The sequence below is a fragment of the Sprattus sprattus genome (assembly GCF_963457725.1).
Source record: "Sprattus sprattus genome assembly, chromosome: 6".
Taxonomy (NCBI): Eukaryota; Metazoa; Chordata; class Actinopteri; order Clupeiformes; family Clupeidae; genus Sprattus; species Sprattus sprattus.
In genome coordinates this window covers 29,774,574-29,796,155 of record NC_137925.1, presented here as the reverse complement: position 1 = coordinate 29,796,155, position 21,582 = coordinate 29,774,574, and the positions used below count along the sequence as shown (strand labels likewise).

At 45.4% G+C, this 21,582-nt stretch overlaps 1 protein-coding gene across 12 annotated transcripts in view; it reads left to right on the top strand.

Moving 5' to 3' along the window:
- dlg3 (discs, large homolog 3) overlaps positions 1 to 21,582 on the top strand; it is a gene marked incomplete at its 5' end in the record, with an annotated part of 106,241 nt that overhangs the window by 14,981 nt on the left and 69,678 nt on the right. For 9 of the 12 annotated variants that reach the window (XM_080841110.1, XM_080841108.1, XM_080841116.1 and 6 more), the window contains one exon: positions 17,645 to 18,001. In XM_080841110.1, the coding sequence (XP_080697236.1) occupies positions 17,645 to 18,001 (357 nt within the window). Of the gene's footprint in view, positions 1 to 8,455; positions 8,573 to 17,644; positions 18,002 to 21,582 lie in introns of those variants that run through there. The other 3 variants (XM_080841119.1, XM_080841120.1, XM_080841111.1) reach the window with 3 other exon arrangements.

Here is a 21,582-nt window from a genome sequence, read left to right as displayed (position 1 = left end):
TCACATGGCCACTCCAAATATTTATTGCCAAGGCAGGGAACATAGCCTCATGCCACAGCAGGCTTTTGGGAGAAAAGGAGCCCGCAAGTGGGCGAGGAATGTGTACCGGCATGTGTCCATTGGTCCGGTTGGGCAGGTTGTGCTACACATAAATTGTGCCTCATTCATGCGATTGCAATGGAATCCCTAGTCATTGATCTTTTAATGGTCCCCAGATGGGATATTTCATCACTTACATGATTTAATATTGCCTCATCACTTTTTCCCTCTGAAGGTAAGCCAGAATTGTAATGAAATTGATCATTGGCCCCTTAAGTGAAAACACTTTGGTCTGGTTTTTGCATTTGGATTAGAGAGAAGTTCTCCCTGCATACCAATTTGTTTTGTCTGCTGTGTCAGAATGAGTTTATTCTGACTTAAGTGAATGAAAGCCAACATGTACATACATGGTAAGTGCATTCAAGAAGCTTGTTCTCACAACCAAAATGGCCTGATGTTACACAATGGGGCATCCAATGTCATAAGTGAAGGGTTCATTTCCTAGAAAGCATCAGTAATGGTCAGATATTTGCCTCCAGTATGCTGTCTGTCTCTTGTTTCTAAATGTAATGTATGTAAACCACAGAACAAGAATAACAGTAGTCACATTAGATACATTTAATTATGCATAATTATCGACTGAATCTTTCTTTTAGCCATCTTGATGTGATACTCCAGTAGCTTCTGTGCAACTGGACAACCGATGTCTTCACAACACCTCCAGTACAGTTTAAATTCATTCATTTATTATGTCTGTATTTGTTTCAGTACATGGTTGTGCTGCTGCAAGAACCAGGCTTTGGTGTTCCTAAAGGGTCCATTTGGGGTTGTCAGTCGTTATATCTCATTAATATCAACATTATGGAGATATTGTTATATACACTACATTGTGGTATAATGCTAAATGGGTCCCCACATGTAAACATATAAACAACCATATACTGTTAACATTTGAGGTAGCTGGGGACAAGCTTGCAACGGTATGAGTATCTCCGGAGCGACCTCTTGTTTTCTTTCTGTCTTTTATTAGGCTAGTTCATTGCATGGATAGAAGCTTATTTACATTGCAAACTGCTGTCTCCACTGGAAAGTGGGAATGACTGATGTCTTTATCTGTCCTTTCCATGACCATTTGTACCATCTCAATAAACTTGAGGATGTTACACAAACTCCATACCTACAAAAGCATACCTTCAAAGCTAAACAAAAATACTACATAAGTTTCTATTTCCTTTTCCCCTCTTTCCAATCAGTTTAGTTACTCCACTTCCATTTTTTGTGGAAATGTTCTCTTATCATGCCGACCCCTGGAACTGTTTGAAAGGTGTCACACTTGCATTTCCCCCCTAAACTACATTTGAATTTGCTGACTGATGTCTTCTCACCAAACTTGATCAGCACTCTGACCAACCAGCAGGAGTCACTGTTGTGTGACAGGGCCTCTTCCAAAAGGGACCTTTTCCACTGCACTGCGAGTTTACACACCGGTTTAATCATTATCAGTTCAACGCTTTCATTGCATGTTATTTTATCTGTGGAATGGGGCTCTGTCATATTAATATTTGAACAATGTAACACTTTAAACATTAATTCAACAATCAACATTCAAGATCTGCACCAGCTGGATCCCTGTGTGGATTCATATCACAAAGTAAATATTCAGCAGTGATGTGTGAACATCATGTGTTTCCTTCACTCAGCTGTTTGCATAACATACCGGTATATGCTTTCAAAAGAAGAATCGGTTATGAACTTAAAGCTTACTTGACCGCTGAGAATCACCTCTTAGTGATAATTATGGTGAAATGCTGATAGTACTCACACTAGTTATCAATGCTAATAGTACTCACACTAGTTTTCAATGCTAATAGTACTCACATTAGTTTTCAATGCTGATAGTACTCACACTAGTTTTCAATGCTCATAGAACTCACATTAGTTATCAATGCTAATAGAACTCACACTAGTTTTCAATGCTGATAGTACTCACACTAGTTTTCAATGCTGATAGTACTCACACTAGTTATCAATGCTAATAGTACTCTCACTAGTTATCAATGCTAATAGTACTCACACTAGTTTTCAATGCTGATAGTACTCACACTAGTTTTCAATGCTGATAGTACTCACACTAGTTTTCAATGCTGATAGTACTCACACTAGTTTTCAATGCTGATAGTACTCACACTAGTTTTCCTAGTTGTGAAGGTGGAGGTCTGTTACATGCGTCTGTATTATCCAGTATATCCAGCTGAAACATAAAGACGCCACAGATCTCTCTCTCCACAGACTGAGCTACAGCTTAGTGTACCCATGGGCATTATAAAGCTGCGTGTGCTGCTGTACCCTCTGAGAGGTGGAGTGCTGTGTGTGCCGGGAAGAGAGGGCGCTGAGAGGCTGTGGGGGGGGGGGGGCACTGTGGAGGCCGGGGAGAGGGGAACGCTGAGAGGCTGGGGGGGGGGGGGGGGGCACCGTGGAGGCAGCCGCAGAGGCAGAGTGGACACCCAGCGAAGCCCTCATTAGTATTCTCCACACATCCACACCTGAGTACAGGCTAGGAATGAAATAAAATGAGTCTGCAAATTCAATGATTTGGTGCAGAGAGGCAGGAGAGACCAGAAAAGAAAGAAACAGCAGCTGTAATTAGAGCTGTGTATTGGCAAGAATCTGACGATACGATACATATCATGATAAAGTGGTCATGATTCAATATATTGCAATATTGCTGTAAGCAAGGCGATATATTGCAAATTGTTTAAACACATTTTATGAAAACTGTCAAAGTGTAAAGAACACACCACCATATGCATAAATAATTGATGTTGCTAAGTTGGCGTGGAAGAGTTAAATGGCTCAAGATTAGAACACATGTAGCTGTCTGGGGTTTAAAAACAACACAAAATGAACCACTGTCTCCCTCCAATCTTTGCAGGTAAACTACTCATTAAAAATCGATACTGTGTCACAAACCATAATATTGTGACACTCATGTGTATCGTCCGCCTCTAACTGTAAGGAGTAAATTGAGGAGTTTTAGAGCACTCTTTGATTGAGGATAAATACATGAATTAAAGGGAATCATAAGAAAAATAAGAATCATCATGGAGTGGTGAAAAACATGTCTGTAAGCTAATAGCACATTTGGCATGGCAAGAAACTTCTCTGGCACATAAGCCATATCTTGAGGGTATAAAAGCAGTACATGGCTTGTTTTGTCACGTTGTCCCGCAGATCCTGAATGTTTTCATTCCACCAGAGGAGAATCGTACTTTTTAATAACGTCTTAAACGAATGTCATGGTTGAGAGAGAGAGACAAGCTTCAGCAGTGAGTCGACTGTGTGGGCAGTCTTAGACTCTCTGGCAGGTCACCGTGCTATCAGATGGAAGATCCTAATGTGTGGCTGTCTCAAGACATGTCAACCAATCAAATAAACGACATAAGGTAAAACGTGCATCTTTCAAATGGTATTGGGAAGGAGTCTGTGAGGTCTTACATGATGCATCAGCAGCCTTCAGTTCAGAGGATAATAATATAGTATAAAAATTGCAATAGAGGAAGAGAAACCTAGAGTCAGCACGACCCTGTTCTTGTCCTCTAGGGACCTGAGGCTAAAGACTACAGAGGGAAGAGGAGTGGAGAGGGGCTGAAGGAAGATATATGCATGCACTAATGGAAAGCAAAGAGAAGTTGATCTTGGCTCAACAGGAGAAGTTATATGCCAGTATTACCCGTGGGCAAGATTTGATGTCCCATCAGACTCATCTGCACATCCAATAACATTTGTGGTTTGACAGCAATTAAGCTATAGATGGTATTTGATGAATAAAGAGAGATACTGTTATATTAGGAAGAACGTGTTCTGTGGCCACTGGCTGTGTGTATATGTCAGACTCTGGTTCTACTTGAAGTGTCACAGGTAGAGTAGGTGTCAAGGCATGTGCTGCCCTCGTGGGTTTGTTTATGTGTGTATACTGTATACACACATCTACTAGCAAATGCCAAACACTCAGCAACACAGTTTTGGGGTGTGTGGTGACTGCAGCAGCCAAAGAGGATCCTTTAGTAACAAAGGGGAGCACACCTCTGATGACCCTGCCTCAGTCATGGCCTGCTCTAAAGGCTGCCCTCTGCTGCCCGTGGAGTGTCTGTGCAGCGGTGGCTGTGGCACACAGAAGAGCAAAGCCCAGGTAGGCAGCACACTCTTCTTCTGAACATACCTCTCTGTCATCTCTGGGCAGGCAGGTAGGCAGCACACTCTTCTCCTGAACATACCTCTCTGTCATCTCTGGGCAGGCAGGTAGGCAGCACACTCTTCTCCTGAACATACCTCTCTGTCATCTCTGGGCAGGCAGGTAGGCAGCACACTCTTCTCCTGAACATACCTCTCTGTCACCTCTGTGCAGGCAGGTAGGCAGCACACTCTTCTCCTGAACATACCTCTCTGTCATCTCTGGGCAGGCAGGTAGGCAGCACACTCTTCTCCTGAACATACCTCTCTGTCACCTCTGTGCAGGCAGGTAGGCAGCACACTCTTCTCCTGAACATACCTCTCTGTCATCTCTGGGCAGGCAGGTAGGCAGCACACTCTTCTCCTGTAAATACCTCTCTGTCATCTCTGGGCAGGCAGGTAGGCAGCACACTCTTCTCCTGAACATACCTCTCTGTCATCTCTGGGCAGGCAGGTAGGCAGCACACTCTTCTCCTGAACATACCTCTCTGTCATCTCTGGGCAGGCAGGTAGGCAGCACACTCTTCTCCTGAACATACCTCTCTGTCATCTCTGGGCAGGCAGGTAGGCAGCACACTCTTCTCCTGAACATACCTCTCTGTCATCTCTGGGCAGGCAGGTAGGCAGCACACTCTTCTTCTGAACATACCTCTCTGTCATCTCTGGGCAGGCAGGTAGGCAGCACACTCTTCTCCTGAACATACCTCTCTGTCATCTCTGGGCAGGCAGGTAGGCAGCACACTCTTCTCCTGAACATACCTCTCTGTCATCTCTGGGCAGGCAGGTAGGCAGCACACTCTTCTCCTCCTGAACATACCTCTCTGTCATCTCTGGGCAGGCAGGTAGGCAGCACACTCTTCTCCTGAACATACCTCTCTGTCATCTCTGGGCAGGCAGGTAGGCAGCACACTCTTCTCCTGAACATACCTCTCTGTCATCTCTGGGCAGGCAGGTAGGCAGCACACTCTTCTTCTGAACATACCTCTCTGTCATCTCTGGGCAGGCAGGTAGGCAGCACACTCTTCTCCTGTAAATACCTCTCTGTCATCTCTGGGCAGGCAGGTAGGCAGCACACTCTTCTTCTGAACATACCTCTCTGTCATCTCTGGGCAGGCAGGTAGGCAGCACACTCTTCTTCTGTAAATACCTCTCTGTCACCTCTGTGCAGGGGCCACATCTGCTCCTTTGAACCACAGCTTACTTCGGTTTGCAGAAAACCTGTGGCTGTGCTGAAGTAATCCTTCTGTGCCTTGCCCTTTCCGTCCTGCTGTCAGTGTTTGGGATGTTTCTGTGCTGGAGATCTAAGTGATGGAACTGTCTCGTCCAGTTTTCATCTGCATTGCTTGTTTTTCTCTCCCCATTTTGAAGGGCTGCCTGTTTGCACAACAAACAGCAATGAGTCAGTGTTCATTACAGCTTGCAGGAATATACTGGTGGGTATCTCCTCACTGTGGCTACTCATGGATTAGCACAAGTGGAGACAGCAGCTAATCCAAAAAATAGAAAAGAATCGTTTTGGTCTCAGTTGTGGCCTAGAGTTCTGCTGCTGCCCCATAAGGGCATATCCAGGGTCTATGCTGCATGGACAGGCCCCTGTGTACTTCTTGGTCCTTATGTTGGAAGTGTACTTTGATTGACTACACTAGCTGTCATTGGTTAAGGCATTCACAAGTTGACGGACATTTAATTAGTTTATTTTTCTGTCCAGTTCAGTGGGGAGAACTCAAGAATCAGTGTTTGAGTGGTGATCGGGTTGACATCATCAGCATTGTTACTTGGGGAAAGCTATTGGAGTAGCCATTTAGTCTACCTGTGAGTGTGCTGAGTTGTGTTGCATTCCTGGGAGATGAAGTCTTGCCTAAAGACCCATGTCTTGCCCTTGCGAGCCATCTGGTACCACCTCTGGGGCAGCTGTTTCAACTTATCTGTATTAGCTCAAATAAGGCTTGATGATGTATATATCTTCTTCTCCAGTTGTTTTGCTGACTGTGCATGCGCCAAACGTCCTTGTGGTCATGGTGAAAATATACAGATGTCAGATCAGTTCTGCTTTTACCAATGAGATGATTGGCTGGATTTCCTGCAGCAACAGATCCGTCAGGTTTAGCATTATGGTCTCCCCCATTAATGAGGCCCTTACTGGGCCATTAGGGTCTCCCCCATTGATAGGATAGGATAGGATAAACTTTTATTAATCCCGTGCGGGAAATTCAATTGAATGATGAGGCCCTTACTGTGTCATTACGGTCTCCCCCATAGATGAGGCCCTTACTGTGTCATTACGGTCTCCCCCATAGATGAGGCCCTTACTGTGTCATTATGGTCTCCCCCATTGATGAGGCCCTTACTGTGTCATTACGGTCTCCCCCATAGATGAGGCCCTTACTGTGTCATTACGGTCTCCCCCATTGATGAGGCCCTTACTGTGTCATTACGGTCTCCCCCATTGATGAGGCCCTTACTGTGTCATTACGGTCTCCCCCATTGATGAGGCCCTTACTGTGTCATTACGGTCTCCCCCATTGATGAGGCCCTTACTGTGTCATTACGGTCTCCCCCATTGATGAGGCTGTCAAGCTAAAAAGGCACCGGATGCCTAAAAGAGCCCGGGTGATGTAATGTTGACTTTCGAACGACTCTTGAGTGACAGTTGCTATGCCAACGCCAATACGTCACTCCGGCTCTTTATCGCTCATAACGCGATTTACTTCAGAGCATATTGCATTGAACTTCGCTACCTGAGACCGGCTTGCTTGTATTTGACCTACAATAAACCAACCAAAACAACCATGTACTTGATGTTTGACTTTGGTAGGAAAGTTGTTGATTCGCTAGTTTATAAATCAAATGTATGTATCAAAGTAAGCACATTCCATCAGCTAGCTAGCTTGTGCTAGTGTAACAAGCTATCTTGTTAGCTTGAAGCTATTAATCTGTTATTGTGCTTAAATTAAGAAACTCCTTAATGTTTTGTGATTTTTAGACATATCTGACGGCACCCACAATTACATTGGAACAAAACAGGGCATTGTTTGCACAACATTTTACAAAAGAATTTGCTAGAAAATTGCTAGCTTTGATATGCTAGCGGACATTGCTAACTTACAGAATACCATCAGGCAGGTGTAGCTAAAACTTTTTAGTCGCTTAATATTGTGCCTAAACGGACACTATGTACCCCGACACTTTTTGGCTATCAGTCAGAGAGTCTCAAGAGTTGTTCGAAAGCCATCAGCTACTTCTTAGTCGCTTAATATTGTCGCACAAAAGGAGGAATTGCTATTAGCAATATAGATGCTAGCGGTGAAACCTGTTAATGAGTGCTTACTTACAAAAGACCGGCAGCCAAAATTAAGCGGCTAAAAAGTACCTGATGGCTTTCGAACAACTCTTGAGACTCTCTGACTGATAGCTAAAAAGTGTCCAGATGCGTAGTGTCCGTTTAGGCACAATATTAAGCGACTAAAAAGTAGCTGATGGCTTTCGAACGACTCTTGAGACTTAAAGCTAATAAGCGGCCGGGGTACGCGGTGACCGGGTTACGTAATGCTAACGTTGGCATAGAAACTGTTACTCAAGAGTCAACATTACGTCACCCGGGCTCTTTTAGGCATCCGGTGCCTTCTTGTCTTGACAAGGCCCTTACTGTGTCATTACGGCCTCCCCCATTGATGAGGCCCTTACTGTGTCATTACGGCCTCCCCCATTGATGAGGCCCTTACTGTGTCATTACGGCCTCCCCCATTGATGAGGCCCTTACTGTGTCATTACGGCCTCCCCCATTGATGAGGCCCTCACTGGTTCATTACGGCCTCCCCCATTGATGAGGCCCTCACTGGTTCATTACGGTCTCCCCCATTGATGAGGCCCTCACTGGTTCGTTACAGTCTCCCCCATTGATGAGGCCCTCACTGGGTCATTACGGCCTCCCCCATAGATGAGGCCCTTACTGTGTCATTACGGTCTCCCCCATAGATGAGGCCCTTACTGGGTTATCTCCTCCTGTCATGGATCTGGAGTGATGGAGCTGACTACACTGATTGGTCTTACACATATTAAGCCCCTCAGGATCTGGGGTTATCAGCCATCTGTTGTATAAAATTAGAATTTAAAAATAACAACTTGCTCTATATTGAATAATTATTTGTTTGTGTTTTGTTTCCTGCAGAACTCCGATGAGGAGGAGGAGGAGGAGGAAGAAGAGGAGGGTGTGTCTCGCGTGCGTGTGACCAGCAGGAGGAGCCCTCAGAAGGTGGAGCGGGTGTGTGGCCTGGTGAGCCACTCCCACATCGAGACGCCTAAGGTTGGTGGAGACATTCGCCCGGGATTGGGCTGAGGGGGGTCACAAAGAGGGCAGGGGGGGTTGAATGTTTTGGTTCGTCTCTCATTCATTCCAGCCGACTCACTGGAGCATCACAAGGGGCGCTGTTAATGCACTTTGACATTTGTTATTTTTCATTAGGCACCGTGACCTTTGAAATATTTTCCGGGACTGCATGACATCCGGAGCATGGTAGAACAATGGCAGATTTTACGGAATGTAGTGTTTCCTTCTCATAGACGGCAATGGAGGCACTCGTGTTTCATGTTGACAGGCCATATTTGTGCAGCAAAGCTGATCATTTGAGAACAGCTATTTTGTTTTTTTCGAAAACTTACAAGCAATCTTTCCGCCATCATATATCAATTTTGCACAATTTTCTTTCAGATGTCAAACAGGCATGCTGTTCTAAATTGTTGATGTTATAATGGTGAAATTGTACTAGTGTTTGGGAGCCATCATCTACATGTGTGGGATATCACATTGGCGCTTTGTCCCAGAAAATCAAAAAAAGAACTGTTGTTGCTGTGCTATATTGGGCATTAATTCTCTGTAAATGATCCTCAAAGGATGAGCACAGTGTACACTTTCTCCTCCATGCACGACTGCAAACACAGACTTGATGAAGCAGGTGTGTTGTGTTCCTCCTTCCTGCACGACTGCAAACACAGACTTGATGAAGAGGGGTGTTGTGGGACTCAGGAGGCTGGAGGCCTGGACCTGAGGGGGCCATGAGAGGGGCAGACCCAGCTCACATGCTCCCCCAATCACAGCGCAGCCAGTGGCACATGGCAGCACACTGCCTGCAGGCACTGGCTTTTCAGCTGAGCTCAGAACTAGTGCATGAGGCGGGGGCGTGGAGAGCGAGGGAGGGAGGGAGAGGAGGAGGAGGAGGAGGAGGAGGAGGAGGAGGAGGAGGGAGGGGTATGGGGGAGAGAGAGAATGAGAGAGAGGGAGAGAGAGAGAGAGAGGTGAAGCGAGAATGGAGAGAGGGCTATGGCTCTGGGCTTGCAGTCTTACTGTTTGTATGACAGTGCCGTTTTCTCAGGCATGCTCTCGTGCTCTGAAGAAACCTGTGTTTCACAGGGAGTGTTAGGGATATCAAATGTAGCGATGTGTTGTGCCTGGATGCTATCACAGAAGAGGAATGTGTGTGTGTGTGTGTGTGTGTGTGTGTGTTTGTGTGTGCATGAAGAGGATGGAGAGAGGGAACAAAAGAGAGAGAGAGAGAGAGAGAGAGAGTGGGGGAGGATGGAGAGGTGGCGGAGAGGCGAGGGCCGGTGCAGTACACACGCAGTCAGAGCTGGAACGGACACCCAGAGCTCAGCCTTTCCGCAGGTTGCCATGGAAACCTCATTCCTCCCCCTGCCTGCATCCCCACAGACCGACTCTCTCTCTCTCTCGCGCGCGCGCCCTCCCTCTCTCCCTCCCTCTCTCTCTTGCGCGCGCTCCCTCCCTCCCTCTCTCCCTCCCTCTCTCTCTCCCTCCCTCTGTCTCCCTCCCTCCCTCTGTCTCAGCTTTTTGTCTCTTTTGCGTCTATCTCGTTCCCCTGCTCTCTCATATCTGTCTTTTCTCTAGACCCAGTGTTGTAAATCTGTAGTAGATGTATATTATGTGTGTTTATGCATATTTCTATGTTTACATGAATATGTGTGTTTGTATGTCGTACATAGTGAGGCACACACATAGTGAGTGTTAATTCCAGAGACAATGCAAATGTGTGTAAGATAAGCACAACCACTGAGCAATGAATATGCATACCCTAACAAAAAAGATGGATGCACTGTGTGTGAGTGTGTGTGTGTGTGTGTGTGTGTGTGTGTGTGTGTGTGTGTGTGTGTGTGTCTCTCCTCCACCTTCCCCTTCATGGTGCAGCACATGTTTCTAGTCATTTTCCCTCTAGTCATGGCATATCATCCCACTCAATGTTATCATCTCGTTCTCTTACTCTTTCTCTTTCTCTTTCTCTTTCTCTTTCTCTTTCTCTTTCTCTTTCTCTTTCTCTTTCTCTTTCTCTTTCTCTTTCTCTTTCTCTTTCTCTGCCTCTTCTCAGAGCTCCTGTACCTATCTGTTGTTTTCTCATTGGAAGCCAAACTGTATCTGTGCTCTTGGTCCTTTCATCGTCATGCCTGCGTACGGCACCTTAATGTCAGCCTCTCATCCATGCTCTATACATCCATGCTCTATACATCCATGCTCTCCACCCTCCCAAACCTCTCCTTTCCTTTTCCTTTTTATTCCCATCCTTCCCATCCATCTCTCTTTCTTCGCTTTTCCCTCTCCCTCCCCCTCTCTCTCTTTCTCTCTGTCCCCCCATCATTATTCTGTCAGTTAGATGTGCTGTGTTTGGGGCAGCAGCTGTTTTCTGCCAGCAGGACTATTAATAGGAGTCACAGTCTTCACAGGAGCTTTTGTTTAGCATGAGTGTGAGGTGGAGGCTCTAGACAGGGGAAGGAAGCCTACTAAAACCTTGCTGCTCCGCACCGCACCGCAGCGCTCCTCTCCTCTCCTCTCCTCTTCTCCTCTCCCCACCTCTCCTCTCCTCCTCTCCTCTCCTCTCCTCTCCTCTCCTCTCCTCTCCTCTCCTCTCCTCTCCTCTCTCTCATCTCCTCTCTCTCATCTGAGGGGCTCCACATACAGATGATCATCACAGATATTCATTGGATGGATGGTGGATCAAATATGAGCTTTAGAGAGACACATAATCAGGAGAACATTCAGGGCGCATTGCATAAGCTGTTGATTTAGGGAGGGCGTTTGTGGCGAGGAAGAGTGCGTAGGTGGTGCTTTGAGGTGTTTCTCCAGGAGAGAGAATGCTCTTCTCGTCCACTCTTTCACTAGCTGCTTCTTCAAAAGAGGTGTGTTGGAGGGATTCTCGAAAAATGGCTCTGGTTCCTTTAAGACTGCCTGTACCTCATTTTGCCTTATATGGTCTTACATCCTGTCAGGTGACCAGGGCTCAGTCACGTGGCTGCTCTGAGAAAACAAATTCAAAGCCACTACCCCCCTCCACAGTCATTCACCCTGCACATGTACACACACATACACACACACACACCATACACACACACACACACACACACACACACACACACACACACACACACACACACACACACACACACACACACACACACACACACACCTCCTCTGTATAAAAAAATCAACAGGTCTCCACTTTTCATCTGCCACCAGGAGGGCAGAGGTTATGTATTTATTTCCAGAAGATAAATGGCCCCATACTGTTGATACTCTATATTCCCAGGTCTAAGCCTTTAATTGGGCAGAGCTTTTCCATAAACATTCACAACAAAGGTAGTTGCCCACACACTCTCCCTAACATTGTCATTTAAAATGCCATCTCAATATGAAAGCTTGTTAGGGCATGTGGAAAAGTTGTCATCCTTTTATGCCGTTTTTTTGGTTTTTGGTAAAGTGCATTGCCTTTCCTCCAACAATATATCTGGTTAAATAGATGATGTCATCTGTCTAGATTTGAAATTTCTAGCTGTCTCTGCATTTAACAACAAAAAACTTTTCTTTTAACAGCTAGACTTACTACTACGACATAGTGGTGGGTAATATGACCACTGCAGAAAGTGAAAGAATGGGCAAGAATTAAGTGAAAGAGCTAAGAATTCAGTGAAAGAACCTAGAATTAAGTGGCGGCTGTACACTGATAGGATGTGAAGCATAATATGTGAACTGCCACAAGTATTGAAAGGTTGAATGATTTGACCGCTTCAACAGGTGAGAAAGGACCATTTGAATTTTATTAATGCTATGTAAGGATTGGTATTTTGAAAATAGACCAAACCATGTCAAAAGAACAGGAAGACATGTTTTAGGTTGTTGAAGCGACATCTTTTATCTTAGCTGATTTGTTTAAAATTCTGTATATAGCTTCTGTGTGCCATTATGAATGAACTTACAAAATTGATTAGTCATTAACACAGACAGGAATTTTGATTGCCGTTAGCGGCCATTTTGTTGAGTGAGTCAAACGGAACATTAGAAGGATATGTAGCCAAGTATAAACAAACCAAAATGTTGCTTTATTTGGTATTGTTGCAGGATGTCAAATTTTGTGAAGTTTGAACCTTTTAAGAACCAAGATATTGGTTAGACAATTGCTGGATCAATTTTTGAAGGTATTCCCCAAAAGGTACTTTGATCCCACCCCACTTCAAGGGGCACTAGCACCAGGGGAAACGCACACCTACGTACACAAACCTAACCATCCTTATCAGCCATGTGGGGCTACCAGCAAACCAACTTTTATGTGGAATGGTGAAGGCTAAGAATATGAAATACAACCAAAAAAACATTATTTGACAAACATTTTATAAATAAACTTTATATGACAACATTATATGACAAACATTTTATAAATAAACTTTATATGACAACATTATATGACAAACATTATATGACAGACGTTATATTACAAACATTATATGACGCCTGTCTGCGTGTAGGTGCAGTCGTAATTATCATGAGGAAGTGTATCCATCCTTCCTGACCAGTGAATTTTTGGATGCATGTACATGAATTTGTGTTGATAATAGTGTCAGATCAGGAGAGCCACACAGGCTGAAGAGTTGTGGGGAGTCAAGCGTGGCTCTACTGGCTGAGCTGCACATCCATAGGACATGGAGGACAATACCATACCATAATGAAAAAGGAGGACATTGCAGCTGCCCTTCTCTATTCACAGATTGGTTTTATTGGCAATTCTTTGGAAAGCGCACACCCACCCCTATTACTTTATCTGCCCTCAGTGACCCACTGCTTGTTGAAGACCTTCCCATTGATTGGTTCCCTAAACCCTTTTCCCTTGCTGTGTAATCTTTAGAGGAACAACAGGCGTACAGCTAAAGAGAAAGGGCCAAACATGAACATATGACATCACACAATCTCCTGCCCTATCCTCCACTCCCCCAGTGTACTGCTGATAAAGTCTGTGTTCAGTAATGGTGTACATCTTACACTATCCTCCACCCTAGTGTACTGTTGGGAGTCTGTGTGTTCAGTAATGGTGCTGGGTGTCTGTGTGAGTCTGTGTGTTCAGTCATGGTGTACATCCTGCACTATCCTCCACTCCCCCAGTTCATGCTGGGAGTCTGTGTGTTCAGTAATGGTGCTGGAGTCTGTGTGTTCACTCATGGTGTTCATCCTGCCCTATCCTCCACTCACCTACCGCTAATGGAGTCTGTGTGTTCAGTAATGGTGCTGGGAGTCTGTGTGAGTGTGTGTGTTCAGTCATGTTGCTGTGAGTCTGTGTGTTCAGTCATGGTGCTGTGAGTCTGTGTGTTCAGTCATGGTGCTGTGAGTCTGTGTTTTCAGTCATGGTGCTGGGAGTCTGTGTGAGTCTGTGTGTTCAGTGATGGTGCTGGTAGTCTGTGTGTTCAGTCATGGTGCTGGGAGTCTGTGTGAGTCTGTTTGTTCAGGCATGGTGCTGGGAGTGAGTGTGAGTGTGTGTGTTCAGCAATGGTGATGGGAGTCTTTGTGAGTCTGTGTGTTCAGGCATGGTGCTGGGAGTCTGTGTGAATCTGTGTGCAGTAATGGTGCTTGGAGTCTGTGTGTGAGTCTGTGTGTTCAGTAATGGTGCTGGGAGTGAGTGTGTTCAGTCATGGTGTTCATCCGCTGAGAGGGGACGGCTGAGGGAGAGAGGGCTCTAGCATGTGGCCAATCAAGTAGACCTGGAGACGCTCTAGCAGCTGTGCTTGAGTCATGGAGCTACACCTCCGCTTTGCCATTGGCTCTTCTGGAGCTGCTGGATGCTTCTTGTTCTTGTCTCCCTGCCTCCCTCCTCACCTCACCCATCCCCCGCTCACTCTCACTCTCTCTCAGTCCCTCTCACTTTCTGGCAGAAGTGTGGAAGTTTCCTGTCTTTCTGCTCTGCTTGCACTATCTCCATACAGTAGCAGCAATGGCAGAGCATAATGAGTTAGCCTTGCATGTAATTAAGTGTGGCTTTGCCTGCTGTGTGTGCCTCCTGGTGGGGTTGGAGCAGAGCAGTGCAGTGCAGTGTTGTGCACAGTCAGTGGAAGCATTGCCTCAGCTACATGCACACACACACACACACACACACACACACACACACACACACACACACATATAAATACACGAACATACATGAATGCAAGCCACTTCACACAAATCAAGATTTATGCAAGTGCACTCGCATATACTTGCACAAATTCACACACACACACACACACACACACACACACACACACACACACACACACACACACACACACACACACACACACACACACACACAAATGAGTTCATACATGCATGCATGCACAAGCGCCTCTATCTTCCTGCAACATGTCATTAATATTGTACGCTGTCAGCTTCTCCATGGCAGCTCTTTAATCTGATCTAACACACACCTACAAGTCACCCTCTCCCTCTCAGTGTCCAGTACTAGACCAGACCACAGACTACCACTTGAATCTAGGCTCTCCAGCTCATGCCTAGAACACAGCCTTCTCCTTGAAACATGAAGACGTAATCTCCCTCTCACTCTCTGTCACTCTCCCCTCTGTCGCTTCTTCTTCTTCCTCTTCTTCTTCTTCTTCTTCTTCTCTCTCTTCCTCCCTCCTTCTACTCTGAAGCCCAAGAGTGTTGATGCGCACATATGTGTGGGGTGCTTGTTCTTTTCAAGATGAGAAATGTAGCATGCTTATCCAGTCAGTGCCCTCCACTTATTACACACATCGGACGGAACAGCTATGGATGTTAAGAAAGTGGAGATCAAGACATCATGTTCAATTGTTCACTCATGTTTCTGGTGGATGTGTGTAGCTGTGTAAATGGACTATTTTCTTTATTTAGGTGGAAAATCCATGTTTTAAATTTAGGAATATTAGGATATTCAATAGAGGGCATTTATTTAGTTGGACCTCCTTGGTTGTCTGCTCCACTGACCACACCCCAAACAAAATCAATCCATAGTCCATGAGCACAGCTGGATCTCTAAATACTGTAGTGTGACCATAGTCCATGAGCACAGCTGGATCTCTAAATACTGTAGTGTGACCATAGTCCATGAGCACAGCTGGATCTCTAAATACTGTAGTGTGACCATAGTCCATGAGCACAGCTGGATCTCTAAATACTGTAGTGTGACCATAGTCCATGAGCACAGCTGGATCTCTTTGACAGGGGTTAGGGGTCACCACTTGGAGCCCAACTGGGCAGCATATTAACACATCTGGCACATCTGTCTGCTGTTGGTGACCAACATTGGCCCTCATTCTTAACGTATGATACACAGTAAGATGCTGTTAATGACCAACATTGGCCTGATTCTTAACATATGATACACATTAAGATACTGTGATCGTGGCAGTTCCTTCTCATGCCATGGGGATTCTTGTATGAGTTAAGATGTACTTGGCATCGCCACTCTGCCAAACCAGCACTCCCAGATACAGCCTTTGTTTTACAACTGGATGCTCTGGTTTCAAATGTCCTTTGTACACTCAATGTGGGGAAATGGGATCTCATTAATGCAAAGCTCAGTCAATTTCTCATTTTAATAATTACAAGGAATCATTTCAGTACATTATCTGATATTTAAAATGGAGGATTGTTGATGAGAAACACAACTTCATTTACCTTGAACTGAGGGTTGAATCTCTCTCCTACACGCATCCTGAGTAACCACAAACTCCCTCCTCACTGTTAGATGGCCTTCTCTCATGAATGTCAAGGGCTTTGACCACATCTGATCACAGCGGTGTTTCTTTACCAAAGTGAATGTACAGGTTCTGAATGAACTGAAGCAGGCTTCTGCAGCTCAGCAGGTTGGGTAGATATGCCAGTACGCCAGGGAGGACCCACACAGCTGGCTGTGACTTGTGTGTGAGCTGACTGTATGGTCAGGCTGGGGCTGAGCCAGTGTGTGTGTGTGTGTGTGTGTGTGTGTGTGTGTGTGTGTCTGTGTGTGTGTGTGTGTGTGTTTCTGTGACTGAGCATGAGCATGTGCGCTGCCCCTTTAAGAGAGCCGACCAGTGAAGGGCTGTTGGTGCTGCTGCTGCTGATGGCAGTGCTGGCAGTTGATTGGCTGTAGCTGTGAGGGCTGAGGTGCTGGAGGGATGCTGCTACGTATCTCTTCCTCGCTCTCCCTCTCTCGCTCTCTCACTCCCCCGCCTTCTCTCTCTCTCTCCCTCCCCATCTCCCTCTCGCCTGCTCACATCCCACTGTATAATCCACATCTAGGGCAAGCAGGCTGAGAGGCAATCCAGTGCTCAGCTCCTCTCTGCCGGCTGAGAAAAGAGAGAGAAAGGAAGAGAGAAAAAACGCTCTTCGATGCAGAAGGACTGAAGCAGGAGGAAGAAATCTGGCTGACAAACAAGGAAAGATAAATACAGAGAAGATTTCATCGAAGGATATCATTTATATATATTCAAATTGTTTATATATATATTTGTACACACGCATATAGATATTTATATATATACACATATACTGTATAAATCTGTGTAATTGTGCTTGTTTGTTTATATTAATATTTTTATATGTATTTGTGTGTGTGTAAATATATACATATATAAACAAATGCATATATATATCTATGAATCTCTATACATATCACTGTGAACCAAGGCAGGCAAGAAGAAAATTCTACCATCGGGGCTGGTCTCTGATCGTGTAATCGTGTTTGATATTTTCAGCATTATTTTTCCCAGATCTTTTACGTCAAGAGGAGGAAGACTACGTGAACAAAATTTCCTCTTGCTATTTTTTCCTTTTTCTGTGGCTACCTCTCCTCTTGTTTGGATTTTGGAGAAAATTAAAGAGGAGACATAAACATTTTTGCTTCTCAGCTGAACTGGAAGACAGATAAAAAGAGAAATCCGCTCGATTCCTGTGATTAGCGCTGTTTCTACCAGCGTAGCCGTTGCCGTGAGCCGGTCGAGGCGTGCTGCGTTTGATCTGAGGAGCAGCAGCAGCGTGTGTGTGTGTGTGAGTGTGTGTGTGTGAGACTGCCTGAGCCTCGTAAGCCAGCTCCTCATCCCAGCCAGCCCAGCCAGCATGCACAAACACCACCACTGTTGCAAGTGCCCAGAATGTTACGAGGTGACGCGCATGGCCGCGCTGCGCAGGATGGATGCCCCAGCGTACAGTGACTGGCAACCCGACCCCTATGGATACCCAGCTGGCTATGGGAGCGGCCAGACCCTACCTCCCCAAGCCCCAGCCGGAGGAGGGGGCATGGGGGGCGGGGGCACGCTGGGCAGAAGTAAGGGCAAAATGATGTCGTCCGGGCCAGGAGGGCCTTGCCCCAAGGGCCAGCCCAAGGGCGGCCCCAAGGTGAATGGAAACAACTCCAGTGGCCAGGGAGGATGGTGGCCCGAGTGCACCTGTTCCAACCGGGAATGGTACGACCAGGTAATGCCACTTCCTCTGATGGAGCTCCTGCCCAGTACCCCTAGGAGCAGTGTGAGTAGGAGCAGCTGTGGTAGAGCGCTGCTAGATTGGAGTATATGCATGCAGTTGGGAATGTGTTTAGGAGAGCCAGTCTTGATGATCAGATCCTCAGTGGTTCTGGTGGAGAGCAGCCATGATGAGAGTGGATCTCCCCTGATCACTGAGTGCAGTGCAGGTTTTGATCAGCATATTGTTGAGTTCATGCCGTATGTATGGCAGCTGCAGGGCGGCTTAATCTTCATACATTCAATCTCTGCTCTTTCAATTCTACCAACAAATCCACAACACTGATTATTATCTGATAGGGATTTATGAGGAGGAAATGTGGTTGTTTTGGATGTGACTTGTAGAAATAGAGAAGATTACAGAGTAGCTTGGTCTGCAGTCTTTTTCCTCCCCTTCCATAATGCCATGGTGCTTCACTGTGCATTTGAATGGAGACCTGATGCTAATGCCAGCTAGTATGCAGTCCACTCTGCATCTCTGGTTTCATTCTGAATGTTGGGTAGTAACATCCTTTGATTATCAGCAGATGGCTTTTTATTAAATATCCGTTGCAAAAGGTTAATATGCAACATATTTCCTGTAGAGGGAGAAGCAGGATCAAAGGAGTCAGGAGGGAAATTGTTGTATAAAACCAGTCCACATCTCTAAGTGGATTTAGGTTTCCAATGAGACGTTTCCTCTGTGTTTGCTGTGTGATTTTGTAGCCTTCCGTCTTGGCAGATCATGTCAGACCACAGCAAGGAGCACAAGCTGTAATTAAGTAAGGTGTGTGTGCGAGTGTGAACAGGGGGTGGGGGAAGGGTCTCTGGCTGTATGAAATGGAAGAAATGGCTCCCTACATGAGCCTGTGTGTGTGTGTGTGTGTGTGTGTGTGTGTGTGTGTGTGTGTGTGTGTGTGTGTGTGTGTGTGTGTGTGTGTGTGTGTGTGTGTGTGAGCGTGTGTGAGCGTGTGTGTGTGCGCGCGCGCGCCTGTGTAGATGTTCCGTGGAGGGTGGTACGTGCATGTGGCGGTGCGCACATGTATGAGTGTGTCTCTGGATCTCTAGATCCTGTTTATTTGTGCACCTGTTATTTATCTGCGTCAGCAGTGGGCTTTATGTGAGAGGGAGAGAAAGGAGAGAAAGGGAGCTTGTCAGAGTGTTAAAATGGAGGCTGAAAATTTCACTACCAACGCGATGGCAATTCTGTACAAGCGCAGAGAAGGGAAGCAGGGGCTTGGCTTGGGTGCCGAGTGATGGATCTCAGTGGCCTCCCTCGCCTGTGACATCAGTGAAAGCTTGCTTTAACCAGTCACATCCATTTCAGTGCTGGATTCAGTCCTTTGCTGCTAATACAGTGGACTACAGTGCGCATTTAGCACCCTCCTTTCTTTCCTGTTAGCTGTATGGAGACAGGGTAGAGACACCCCGCTCTTCATTTCTCACACTTGGTAAAGCTCTAAGTGCACATTTGGTTGCTTATGTAATCACGCTTTCCCTGTCACTTATTATTCAGTAATACAATAATCATGCCGCTTAGCCTGGGTTTAGATTCTCTCTTTGGAACTCCAATCAATCAGAAGCAGCCAGATACTAGGGTTAAATGTGTTAACTAACCCCTGCTTGAAGAAGATGGAGGTTGATTAAATACATGGCGTTGATAGGATGAAGACTGTGTGTGTGGGAGACAGTCAAGGCATGTGATGTTTTACATGCCCACTCCTCTCTCTCTTCTGTGCTCTGTGCTCATGTTTGCGGTTCAATTCCTTGAGAGAGAAACATTTTCTTGGGGTTGGGGAGATATGCTAAGCTTGCTACAGAAATGTAAATGAAATTGTAAATGCTAACAGGCAAACATGTCATGATGTATCTAACAATTGCAATGCACAGTAGAGAATGCAAATCAAAAGGCATAGCGTAAAAATGGCTTTGAGAAAGGTGGAGAAGCTGATGGTGAGAAGGAGAGAAATAAGCCAATCAAAAGCAGGAAGCCCAGTGAGGGGGAGGGGGGTTATGTAAGAAGAGGCAGCCTGCTCGCTGGAGATGTGAGAGGACGCAAATAGAGAGAGGGAGAGAGAGAGAGAGATAACAGCATCTGCCCCTGTCTGTGCAGAGTTTACATTAACACATTATCATTCAGTACAGTATAGAAACAGATTGAAGAGGGTTGCACCCTCTCTGTCCTCCATGTTCACTCTCTGTCAGGCCTTGTCATCAGGTGTATGAGTCTGCTCTTAGCCTTCTGGACTTCCATCAGTTGATGTGTATGCAAACAAACATCCAGCACCTTGCCAACCCTTTCTGGCACTTTCTATCAGTCCCTGGGTGGGAATCGTCCCCTCCCCCATTGGTCCTGCCCCACATGGTCCCATATGGCCAAGCATTATCACACTGAGGACGCTCCTGTTGCTCTTCACAGAGTACCAAATCTGTTCCAGCTCCTACATAGCTCTGTTGATTTGGCATTAGGGGTAGAACTTGAAGGGAGAAATACTATGTCCCCAGTAGGTTTAAATAAACCTCCTTTAGATAATCCCCAAGATTGTCTTTATCATTCGAGTTGTAAGGATACACATAATGAACCTCTTTAATATCGATTATCGATAGCAAGAAAGGCTTATGTAATGAATGTAGTACAACGATGCCCCTTGGTTGTTTTGTATGACTTCCCTACGTCATTGTCATAGTTGAAATACACATCTGGCTCTGTAAGAATACACTGTAAACCTGAACAAGTTCAGAGAACTCAAAACTTTTGATGTAACCGATTACATAAGAAAATTTGAGTACATATATATATTTTTTTAAGTAAACTTAACTCAAAAATTAAACATCGGCTATTCTGATTTTTCTGATTGTCATAATTTTTGAGTTCTCTGAACTCATATTATTCCAAAATCGTAAAGGATTTAGACTTGTCAGATATTTGTGTTTCTCTGGGTCTTTCTCAAAGTAGTTTTTACGGCCTCACAAGTTTTTGAAAGGGTATCTTCCTTACGTTCCAACTTCTTGCGCAAGCTCTTACTGTAGAGAGAACTGTCATTGGTCGACCGCCTTCCCAGTGTTGCCATTGCATTTACATCTGTGATTTAGCAGACGCTTTTATCCAAAGCGATTGACAAGGAATTTTGCATTTATAGATCATGAGCAGTTTAGGGGTTCACACTTATACACTTGGTAAGGAGGAGTGGGGAATACGAACTAGCAACCTTCCAACCTCTGGATTACTAAACGACTCCTCTACCTTAAGTCTGCTGTCTCCGTCTCTCATCACAAGAGCTTTGCAATGGTGTTCTCAACGACCTTGATGACGTCAGATACTAACATTTTTTGAGTTATCAGGCAATGTTAACTCAAACAAATACATTCCAATACAATTAAAACGTCTGCACTTACTCAGAAAACTAATACATTTTAAGTTTGGTCAACTAAATACCAGGTTTTAAGTACTGAATACATAATGTTAATGAGTTAGTAGAACTGTCTGGGTTTACAGTGTAGTAGTTAGGAAGTAGTGCTAATAGTGGCAGGTAAAAGTTACGTAACACACTGCGTACA